Genomic DNA, 12,534 nt, shown 5'->3' on the forward strand with positions numbered 1-12,534 from the left:
AGGATAAGTGATCTGGTTATAGTGAGAAATGAGCCACTCATGCTAAATTTTTTTGGGCTGAGATGTGAGTTGATTATGGAAATCTATGGGGCTAAATTTGGGGTTGAGAAATAGACCAAAAGAGGGGCAACAGTGGAGGAAGAAGATGGAATAGTATGGTTAAAGAATTCAAGGTGGAAGATAAAAGTTATGCAAAGATGTGCATTCACGATATGTTGCATGGCAAATATGATATGATCACTTCTCTAAAAACACACTATTTACTACACAAATGTCCGTGTTACAATCTTCCACATTTTAGGTCACATGTCTATTTTGACAATCCTTTGCAAAGTACCCTTGTCTCGATTAGTGTCATTAATGTCATCCACCTCAATCTCTTTGGCTTCCTTGCCTCGTTGTTTCCTCTTATTTTTCCTTGTGATTACAATTTATTAGTTTCAAACAAATAACCTCATGCATCACAACTTCTACATGATGAAGGTCCGTCGTCCCCATTACTTGAAGTTGATTAGAAAATATTAGAAAAAGCATATGGTTGCTTTTGAAGAGCCCTCAACATTCTCATCCCCTCTATGACCATCAATTAGATGAGGTCTTGGAAATAAAAATTTGTATTATTCACCAAGAAAAGTGCAAAGAAAGGCATCCACACCTTGTCCCTCAAAAGCCATTCAAGGTGATTATCCTCCGAGTAGCTGGTAGATACCCAACGTCAAGTTTCCTTTCTATCAATTATTTGGCTCTTGCTTTAGCCTAATCTTTTGTGCATTTATATCTATGTGTTACAACTTCTTTACAAATATCCAAGCCTCTAAATTAATAAGGTTTTTTGCCATTGGATCACTATTTATGGGGAGCTTGTGGTTATACTCTCTTGTTACACACTTCCTAAAACTTTGTCATAAGAAAAGAAAAGCCTTCCAATATAATGGTGTTGGTGGCTCGCCCTTACGTGGGGCTTTATCAATCCATACAATCTTTATTTTTACTTGTGAAAAATACTCAGCAATCAATCCATAGTATTTAAGGCTCTACCATGATAAAATCCTTCACCATTCAAAAGTGGAAAATGAATGAAATCGTGTTGAGACTTTTTAGGGATAAGTCTCAAGGGGGAGGGGGAAGATGAGAGGGATAGGTGTAAGGAATTTAGGGGGGGCTAATCATTTATATGGTAAAGGGATGAGCATGTATACACTAAACATCTAGTGTGGTAATGTGATCACATGGTAGTGCTCTTTCAATCTTCTTTAAGCCTCCTTAGTCGCAGCCCATAAGAAATTGTGGAACTCAATTCACTCAATGGGCCCACGTCTCTTATGATAGCGATGAGTTGCCTAGTTTCAATCTCTTGATGGAAAAGAGCTTATGAGGTGTGTACCACCACCTCTATGGCATAATCCCTATGTCCCCAATCTCTCTCTATGTGAAGAAAGATTGCCTGACTATGATCTTAGTAGACCGCCTCTTCTTTGTCCTATTCCTCATATATACACTCTGATCTGTCAAACAATTAGTCCTTGCATCGACTACAAGCATTCAAATACTCCTATAAGCAATATATCTCCCATATTATAAAACTTTGCATAGATCAGGCTTATATGAGATAATCACATGAGTATATTCTATTTCCTCACAATGCACTTCTCTTGTCTAGAAATGCCAAACAATATTGTAGCAAAAGAGGCAATTTTGATAGTGTGACCTTTCTAGTACCAAGGATGCATCTATGAAGAGTGTATTCATCAATCCAAGCATGGTGAAAATTAAAGTGGCACCTTTAGTTCCGCTTCTAGTATCCCAATCAATCTGACATGTAGAGCTCAAATCTTTGTGTGCTTCTCCCCCATAACCTTTAAAAAAACTTTCTCATGTCAAATACAACAAGCTTTCTCAGCCATTTGGCACCTCCTTTAACGCATTCACATCATAGACTCACTTTCAATATGGCCTACATGGCTTGTTTTATCTATGGATCTTTTCATCCTCATCAAGGTCAAGGTTATAACTCTTGCCACTTGAATTATGACCCTTTCTTTTGCTTCAATCCACTTATCTCAAGCTATAATCCTTGCCTCTTGAAGTGCAAGCACTTCTTGTGCTTCGATCTGCTTCTCTTGTGCTACAAGCTCTTGTTGAATTGCCTCCTTTTGTTCTTGCATATCCTTACAAGGGTACTTATTGAGATATGTTTTTTTCTTCGAATTGTATTTTAAAGGGGCAAGATACCACCTTCACTCACCTCATTGAGCTCTCTAGATTCCTCTCCTCTGGCTTTGCATGCTAGCACTTAGTGAAAGGGAGTAATTATCTTTCTGTTAAATCCCACATGTATCTTTCCTTTTTGGTCTCAAGTAGGAAGATTCATAGTAAATGCAAGTAATTACCAAGGCTGAGAGACCAATTGGGTTCTAAGATCACAGCATACATCTAACGTGAGGATGCATTCCATGAGACGAGCAAAGTCCAAAAGCCATCAAAAACTAGTATCCAGCCATCAGCACCATTCGTCATTATATACATCCAGCATTAAGCATATTCAAAGAGATCCAATAATGGTAGAGCTCAGCATGTGCTTTAATTCTTCTGGGTTCACTTTAGTGCCAGGGTACTCATAATGGCTTGGACAGACCTTAAGGGAACCAAGTGTCACCAGCCCATTTAGAATAAATTCAAACCCACTTTCATAGATTTCGTACACAAGTTCTCCTACCTTCATTATTTTTGGAATCCCATCTCGATTCATAGCTTTTGTACAGCTTGTTTCGTTGTAAGAAATCCAATAACTCACTAACATGTAATGGCTGAACCACGTATCTGTATCATGTCAGCAGTAATTGCCTCTTTAATGTTTCCTATCCACCCTTAAGTTGGAAGAGCTCCAATTACTGTTTGTAAAATCAGTAGAAGCTTCATTAGGGTCAGTGTATCAGTAATCATTCTATCAGAAGGTTGATTAGGAACACTATCAGCAATCATTCTTGAATGTTTATAAGCAATTGACCACCAATATCATAGAACAAGCTATACAACTTACTGCAGAGGACCATGTTTATTTTGTGCAAGAACTAAATCTGAGCATATTCTATTTTAATCAGAGTTAAGCATATACAGCAGATATCGTTTGCTGATTAGGGGAAGCCAGATAGATATGACAACAAATGAAAGGAGAAAGAGAGAAACTGAACTTCTAACATTCAATGTAATACAAGAAATGGAGCTATAAATGTACAATTTAGTGAGAACGTATTTCCAGTACATAGCTGGAGTTCTATTGAGTTATATCAATTCCACGAAACCGTACAGAAATGTTGTTTTGTGAAAAAGATATCCTGTAGTGCATCAACAAGCAGGCGATTCAATCATTTTATTTTGCATTTCTCAGACTACTTGCATCTTATCTAACTGTAAATATAGCCCTTATTTTTGTAAAGGACTAGTGTCTATCTCCCTATTCTTTTATATTGCTGACATTGACAAGTTTCTTCAATCTCATAGCTGAGAATCAAAAGCAGATGTAATTCCACCGTCAATGACAAGACTTGCGCCTGTCATAAAAGAGCTGTCAGATGAAGCAAGAAATAGGGCAGCTTTAGCTACCTCTGCTGCTTTGCCAAATCTCCCCATTGGAATGTATGCCAACAGCTTTTGCATTTTTTCCTTCGCATCCAGATGCTGCAGTCAAGAAGTCACAAGATATTTCAACGTATTCTTAAAATTCAAGGTCTTTTTGTGGAAAAGAACGTGTATATTGCAACAGTGAGAAGTCCAACCTGCATCAGAAGATTTGTTTGCAATGGCCCAGGACAAAGTGCATTTACCCGGACACCCTCACGTGCATGATAGACTGCTAATTCTCGTGTTAATGAAAGGATAGCTCCTTTGCTTGCACTGTAAGCAATCTGCAACCATGATGATTCATTGTCATAAAATGCTTCAAGCAGCAGATTAGCAGCTAATGAAAAGTCTGAAAACTAAATTGGGCTGTCTATAGGATGGTGGTACATCTGTAAAAAGATCTCTTATTCTGCTCCATGCTTTGCCAACTACTTGGAAAGAAGAAAACCCAAAACAAAACTAACGAAGAAAACTTATTGTATATGATCATTAGTCCAGCCAACTAACCATTCTTTGGAATGCATACTGAATGGAACATCTACGAAATACGGATAGGTGGAGAAAAACGGCCCAAGAAGGTTTCACTCATTAAGGGTCAACAGCATTGGCCCAAATGGATAATACTCCTACCAATATTCCATGTGAAAGAAAAAGATGGGGGGGACCCATGGAGCTCCCAAGAGGGCTGTTAGATGTATAAAGAAATGCTCCACTATAGAATTCAAACACAACTCGTATGACAAACGTACAAATTAATAAAGAAACACTCTTAGGGTTAGGGTTAACACAAAGATGATGAACACCTACGATGAAAGAAATCTGAGAAACAATGACCCCCCAACTCCTGTCTCTCTAGGACCGGAGCAAAGAGTATGAGCAAAAGAGTGTGTCGTACACCAAAAGATCCCGAAATATAGCATGCAACCTCCAACAATGTCTAGTAGTAGCAAACATAGCAGTAGGAGCTAGATTAATGACAGATGAGCTCGGATAGTGCCAGAAAACAGCAAACACAGCAGTTGTGGATGACATAGAAGTTGTACGGCAGGTCTGATCAGCAAAATGCATACTACAATCCACATAGCAACTGATGACTATAGCTCTGACCTAGTGTGAATCAACCAAAGAAGTTTCCCTTCAGCTAACTTATAGGTGTGCTCTGCCCAAGCGACAAGCGTTCATCATCTAGCGACCCCTCCACACTTGCATTTTGCAATTTGGGCTGTCATCTGCCTTCTCTAGGTTCTTACTCCTCTAGTGCCTCTACATAGTCCTACAACAAGTTCCATTGGAGAGAGGGAGCCAATACCAATGCCCACATAGTCAGTGTCTCCTGACTTGGTATATGGATTTCATTTCTTGAACATCTCTTTTCTTCTTAGTTCTTTGAGCAATGTTCTTCTTTTGTGGTGTTTCTCTTTTCTCTTCCTTCTTGTGTTACAATCTATATTAGTGGCTTTCTACTTGTCCATTGTTGCATCCACTTCTAACGTATGGTGTCAGACGTTCCTGTTAGGTCCCATAGTATTAATTTCTTTTGCTGCATGTCTGCATTTTCATCTCTCTGCTACTGCTCAGACCTGGCTTGACTGCCAATTCAGCTTGGGCAACCTTGTGCAGCAAAGCACTATTGAGGATAGTAGATAACATCTTTACACAACTTGCAAAGGATCCTCAATTTGTGGAATTTTTCATGCTCCAAAAAAGGAGAGGAAGGGCAAAAAGAAGAAATTGTCATCCAAACCTTTGGGACATAACAAGTTCCCAAAAAGTGAGGCAATTCAACCTCAAGAAATACCAAACGCTAACAATGAGTAGTAGTGAATATTCGCTATGGGGCAAGCACAAGAGTTGCATGGAAATCTTGGAAATGCCAATCCAATGAGTTTTGGACTGCAAAGTATGCATCCCAATGTTGGGTATCTAGGATACTCTGATGGAGATTCCATATTCCATGCAATGGTTGGCCATGGTTCAGTCTCTACAAGTAGCCCAAGGTGTCAATGAGGGCACCGGATCAAGGTGAAATGATGACAGCAACACCAACAGCGACGGTGACGGTGACAGTGAAAGAGACGAAGAGTTTGCAGCCTGCTGTCCACGCCAGAGATGGAGGAGACTGCTGCCACCAACAGAGCACTTGTGAAGCAAAAGGATGACATGATCTACCCAGCCCGAATGTCAGCTATATATAGCTGAAAACTCAGAACCTGATGCTAACCGACCAGCCCTGACTGGGCCAACAGCAATAAATGGAGTCTGACTGCTTCAGAAAACTACGCAGATAATGACAGGGCAATCTTGGGGAAGTCAACAGGTGGCAAGGGCTGGAAATTGACATGCAAAGGCTGCACAAACTCAAAACTGCCTGGCAAACCTATGAAAAACCAGCAGCTGAATTCTCCTACTTACGAAGATCAGGAGGGTGCCAATCTGCAAAACGTAACATCTCCTGCCAAGATGCAATCAAATGAGAAAGGAGAAAAGATTGGGAGACCTTAATAGGCCTCGTAGAGTTAAGCACATGCCACCAAGAAACTTGAATAACTGTGCTACCATGAGAGATGCCAGTCTTTTCTATGAAAAGTTTTGTAATATCTTACGGATGTCTCTGTACACGCAGTGCCTGCAAAAGTGTGAATCTCAAAGCAACCATACGCAAATTAACATCCAATAATGTTGCTCCCTCCATCCTTCTAGGAGTAGTCACATGCTGCCACGAAATCCACACTTGGCCCAAACGATTCCCTTTCTTTTTCCACAACATAAAGCGAATAGGTTGAATCAATTCCAAAAGAAACTTCTTAGTCCAAGAAAGTACTAGCAAGAAAAACGAGACCATACTAACCATGATGCATTGAGAAAATTTTAGTCTCACATGAAGAGGCCAGCCTTGAGATTTCCAGTACATGAACCAATAACGAGACCATACTAACCATGATGCATTGAGAAACTTTAAGTCTCACATGAAGAGGCCAGCCTTGAGATTTCCAATACATGAACCAATCATGTATACAAGATGACATCCAATCAAGCAAGGCACGGGGGGTACATCCACACCAATAGGATAACCCAAGTATCGTGTAATATCTCCTTAAGAAATCACAACTCCTTGCCAACCCAAAACTTGCAAATCTCTCTCCGTACAAGAAAGTAGTGTAGACTTTCGAGTATTGATATAAAGTCCCAATGCTAAAGCAAAGAGATTCCACATAGCCATTGCCCGATTAACATTAGTACAATCAGCCTTAAGAAACATAAAGGAAACATCCGGCAAAGATTGAACCAAAAGTTGGGCACCACAAGGAAGAGACAAACCAATAATCTCGCCTTGATAAACCATCGTATCTTACAATGAAAGCATCGGGTGAGTGACCAAAGCGAATAGCAAAGGACTGAGAGGACAGCCTTACCAAAGAGACTGAGACAAAAAAGCTCATTAGGAAACCCATCCCAACCAAGGCTTTTCCTTTGTGGTAAATGGGACAGCGCATCCTCCACTTCAGCCTCTGTGATATCAGCTTCCATCAAATCAACCCATTCAAATTTAACTTGATTACTAACCAAATCGCAAATGTATCGACAGCAGAGTGAATAGCATCTGAAAGAATCTCCTATGGTCCCAACAGAGATTTATAATAAGCAACACACATTTGGATAATGGAAGCAAGATCAGTCACCATAACACCCTGCTCATCCAACAAATGCACAATATTTTCCCGAGCGTATTTTTGGCATGAGCAAGCAAAAAACTGATGAGATTGACAGTATACAAGGCTTCCGCTCAGGCCAACAATTTGTATATAGCATATTCCTCCTCCTGAAGAGATTGAACTCTACATTTCAACCATTCAATGCATGTGAGCAAGTCATTAGTGGTATCCCCTAACTGACACAGCTCATAAACCAACGTTTGCATCCCAGGGACCTCAAAACTAATTTTGGTTGGCCAAGGTTTCCCTGTGTCCCAAAGCATTCAAGCCTTATTCCTATTGTGGAAGGCCAATCGAGGCTCAACCAACACCTCACCAAGGTTTCTCAAAACCAAAGGAAGAAGCCACTAAAGATGTGCAAGAAATCAACCATCTCCACCTAGATAGGACATGCCTGCCTAAGCACCTCCTAAAACTCAGCCATAGGCTTCATGGGACCATATGTACCATCTGACCATCCATGAACAAAGGAATACGTTGCATAATGCTCGCACATGCATCTGGGGTACGAAAAAGAACTTCAAAAACCCCTCTCAGTCCATCATAAATCTCTTCAACTAGAGGGACCTGCACTTGCCCTGAAGCATCATCTTGACACACATCAACACTGACAAGCATGGACTACAACCAAACATGGATCTTAGTAATCAAAGGAATCCTTCCCATAAAATAAAAGATGGCTGCTCTCTAATGGAAAGCAGCAATCTGCTGTAAAACCAAGTCAATTCCCATGACAACAACCACGTGATCCCCTTCCGGTAAAGAGCTCGCTTTACCCTCATTGGCATGAACATAATCTACCATAAGATTGCTAGCAGTGACAAGCATAAACTGAAGAGACCCATCAGTCTATGAGCGAGGAACATGAACATCTTGCTAAAGCAAATTCGGAGCACATAAAACCTGTTCATCAACCGACATCTTACGGCGTTTTCCCATCCCATCCCCTTCTATCAACTGCCCTAAATCCTCAGCCAAAGAGTCACCATCTGACTCCGCCAAATCTTTATCATCCCCATGTCCTATATGCTGATCAAGAAAAGCCACATCAATGCCATTTGATTCCTGCATATTTGCCATATCAAAACTCACCTGTCTCTCTTGCTGCTGAGGTCACATATCAGTTGAACCACAGATCATTGTGTCAGTAGCCAGAACCAAAGGAACAGCAGAGCTGTTTAGCGCTGCGCAGGTCTGTTCTTTCTCTGCTTCCAGGTCGCAGGATTGCAGGGTGGCACCCTGTGCAGACGGCACCAAATCCTGCAGCAGCTTGAAGGTCGATGCCCAGCTCTGTCTGACACCAGTCGTAGTGACAGGCAACTCCTGCACGGCGCAGGCACAGGGCAACACAGATGTGACACAGCAGGCTGGCAAAGAGGTGGACACAGGAAAGGGAGCACACAGACTGCACACAGTTCAGACCAGTGATTCTCCTCCTGGTATTCTCTCCAAACACATCTCTCTCTCTCTCTCTCTCTCTCTCTCTCTCTCTCTGTGCACCTAACCTGTTCACTGAAGCCACAGGTGACAGGTAGGGTGAAAGGGGCGAGGCAGGTGGGACAGAGGACCCTGGCAGGGACTCTCTCTCTCTCCCTCCGCCTGCTGCCTGTGAGTTGCTTTCAGATGAACTTCACCTGTCATGACCTGTCCTTGCAACGAGGTTTCACTGTCCAGGCCTGTTTAGGTGAGTCATCCGCTATGTGTGTGCAGATCCATGTCTGCAGCCCACTTGACTGCAGGGCTGTATCACTGCAGGTCCATGCCACTAGGTCTGGGGACCTGTGACCGTCTGTGTTAGTATGCTGCAGGAACTTAGACAGGCGTGTGTTGAACTGAACTGGGACTGTGTGTTTGATAAAACGTGTGTCTGGCTGCCTGCAGAAGGGTGCATGGGTTCTGCACTAAAATCTGGAATGTATCTGTATGCAGGGCAGCACGCCTATCAGGGAGGTGCCGCATTGGGCTTATACAGGCCAGGAAGGGTGTCTGTCACACACACACACACACAAGAAGAAGAAGAAGAAGAAGAAGAAGAAGAAGAAGAAGAAGCAGCTTAAATTAAATGAGAATATTTACATCAGGCGTTCTGGCCAGCCAAACAAAATCACAGCAATCATAAGTGAACCCAAAAGGCTACCAAAACATAGCACACAAATATCATGTTGGGAGGTGCACCAAGAGGAGAGCAAACAATATGCAACCATAGAGCAGCCACTTCAGCAAGGACCAGGTCAGCCAAAAACCTGGAAGAAATATGCCATAACAGTAATCTCCGAACACGGGCCACATGACCACATATACCAAAAATAAAGGTATTATGTGTGCACCAAATGTGTCAGAGAGCGATCCATCTCAAAAAATGGAAAAGGCAAGGATGATTTGGCTACAAAGTGGCCAAAGAAGGCAACTTGCCTATGACTCAAGAACGGATGGCCATTCGCTGTTGTTCCACCGATGTCCACACACAGGAAATAAGTTCCAAATCCATCTTACAAGAGTCTCTCTTTTTTCCATAATGAACAATTGTATTTATCAAATGAGAAGTACAAGAGTCACGACAGAGTTGTGTGTGGACGGGGGGGGGGGGGGGGGTTGTGTGTGTGTGTGTGATCTCCTAGTCTAGAATTGAATCCTAAAATTGCTGGCTTGACTCTTCTCTATGCTCATGAAAGGCCTTAATTTTTAATCTTCAAACACACCCATGGACACACATACATACATGCACTAGCTAACAAAAGTGCTGAAAGGAAATCAGGGTAAAAGTCATATGGTTAACACCTTGGGTGAAGAAGATCCAACTAATGCAACGATTGATGACACATTGATTACTGAACCTCCTCCTGCACGTTTGATGGCAGGAATGCCATATCTGCATCCGTAAATTGTTCCCTGCAAAAGAAGAAGGAAGACACACATCGAGCGTACCAACATCTTACAATCCATTGATGGTTCCCTGCAAAAAGAGAAATCAGGAAGCAAGAATCAAACATGCCAACATCCTATAATTCAGCTATTCATTTCATATTAGATTGAATGACTAGACTGAATTTGTGATTTCCAAAGAAACAGAAAAAAGGTTCGTCCATTTCAGAGACAGTACAGGTTATAAAAACTAGAAAAGCATATTTTTTACAGAATTCATATTCCAACTGTTCACCATATTAATAACACGGTAATCTTGGAACAGAGATATTTCATTCAACCTTCTTCAAGTGTAGCCATGGAATGAACAGAACCTTTGCATGAGCCACAAAGAAGTTGGTTCACACTAGACATAAAAACATTGTCATTAATCATTCTAGCCAATTTAAATCTAAAATTGCATTACGCCCTAGATTTATTGACCTTCGTTGTTGGCATTGGAATAACTTGAACATCAAATACACCAGATCCTTGAACAACATTTCTGGTGAGGAGAAATTTCTAGTTTAACAAAATATATGAAGCAAGTAAATTTCCAAAACTTCTAAAGGATTTCATGCATTTTCCAGAAGGGTAAACACATAAATATAAGAGCCTCAAGAAACCTTCAGATTGACTGATAACGTCTTGTCAATAACTTCATCTGGTGTACTGACTGCATCGTGATCCATCTTCTGCAATATTCCAGCATTGTTGAACAGTATATGAAGTGCACCAAATGTTTCCTGGCAAGAAAGAACTTGCTGAGCAATGAAAGAACTAAAAGATCCAAGCAACAAATATAATAATCATAATAAAGCAATTTTAATATCTTCAACAAATTTGACATCATTCTAGGGACTGCAGTGTCCTATATTAGTATTGGTTGGCTAAACCCAATCCTAATCAGCCTTACTGAGGGGCATTTGCCAGGGCCACATCATACATGCCGTACAGTAAGACTTTGAATGCAAGAAACTGTTGTGGAGTTGGAACTCTAGCTCAGAGTGAATCAGAATCCCTGACCTTCAGGTGTCCCTTGCTTAATTATCATGATTCATCCTATCCACTCAGCTTTTCCAGATAGTTCCTTTCTAAAGCTAACCATCAGTTACAAATCCCTCTAAGAGGTCTTCAACAGTCTTCAACTTCCACTCATGCTCTCTGTCATCCTGATGAAATTTCAGCCATTGGCCACCCTATTACGAATCATGGGGTCCCATTGGCTGGATTCCTTGATCCATATCCTACTAAATGCAGAATACATTGTCTGTACATAAGATTCAGCAAGGGACTGTAGAGGCACCTAGACGCAACATAGGAATTCTGCAGACAAGCTTCAGGTTATTAGAAAAACCAAGGTTACAAGCTTCAATTGGCTTTATAGACTATGCAGCAGCACATGTACAGGAAGAACACAATGAAACTTGTATGTCTTACGTTATTTGGGGACATAGTGGACACTTCAACAGTATGTCCCATGAAGCACGGACCAAACAGTTCACGGTCAACCTGTAGCTTTTGGACAATATGGCCTATGGATGAGTAGCAGCAATAACCATCCCATCCTGTAGTTATCCTGATACGGGGAAAGCCATTGATCCCACATGCATCATTTGCAGAGGTTGCAGCAGCCCTGATGGCAGTTCAATTCTCTCTTCCAGACAAACACCTAGTTTCAACATCTAGACAGAAGGGTCCCTTACCTTAGCTTCAGAGTTCTCAAGTTGACAAACACAGGATGTGGAACCCAGACTACAACTTCATGCCACAACACATTGAGGCCGTCTCCACAGCTACCATTAAAGAACCAATTCTACTTCATCTGATTCAGTGGAAACTGGTTCCTACACAACCATACTAACTAAGCATCCACGTGTCATGCTATCCAGATTGCTTCTGGGTGTCGTCACAGCGACTGAGAAAAGAGATGAATAGGCAAGAGCAAGTAGTGGTGATGGCGCACTGATCAGGAGACAGAGAAGTAGAGGATCTGTGCATTAATGTCACTTAGAGGTTCAGATACCAGTGCACTATCTTTGCAGATGTCGAGCATATTATGAGATTTGGGAGAGAATCCTTTGCCCTTTTTGGACAGCCTTTGTCCCACTTGTTTAACTCTCTAGGTCAACATTGCCTTGGCCTCTTCAACCAGCTTCAGTCAAGGAGGTCGCAAAGGCCCAACCAGTTCAACTAAAAGTGGATCGGGCATAGCATGTAAGCATGGGAACAAGCATTTAGATTCTAGAAGATGGATGGATAAGCTAACAGAATAGTGTACAACTGGACTTGATGAGTT

At 41.5% G+C, this 12,534-nt stretch overlaps 1 protein-coding gene across 1 annotated transcript in view; it reads right to left on the bottom strand.

Moving 5' to 3' along the window:
- Window positions 1-3,177: 3,177 nt before the first annotated feature.
- The window catches only part of LOC148030538 (uncharacterized), a 63,792-nt gene continuing 54,435 nt past the window's right edge, over window positions 3,178-12,534 (bottom strand). Inside the window, exons 3-6 of the mRNA XM_087686893.1 lie at window positions 10,862-10,981; window positions 10,113-10,223; window positions 3,777-3,905; window positions 3,178-3,678 (exon numbers count right to left, since the gene is read on the bottom strand). Of these exons, the coding sequence (XP_087543019.1) occupies window positions 3,496-3,678; window positions 3,777-3,905; window positions 10,113-10,223; window positions 10,862-10,981 (543 nt within the window). The 3' untranslated portion in view covers window positions 3,178-3,495. The remainder of the gene's footprint in view (window positions 3,679-3,776; window positions 3,906-10,112; window positions 10,224-10,861; window positions 10,982-12,534) is intronic.

This window comes from Lygodium microphyllum, chromosome 10 (genome assembly GCF_053477565.2).
Source record: "Lygodium microphyllum isolate KBCC chromosome 10, Lygodium_microphyllum_v1.1.10, whole genome shotgun sequence".
In the NCBI taxonomy this organism is placed as follows: domain Eukaryota; kingdom Viridiplantae; phylum Streptophyta; class Polypodiopsida; order Schizaeales; family Lygodiaceae; genus Lygodium; species Lygodium microphyllum.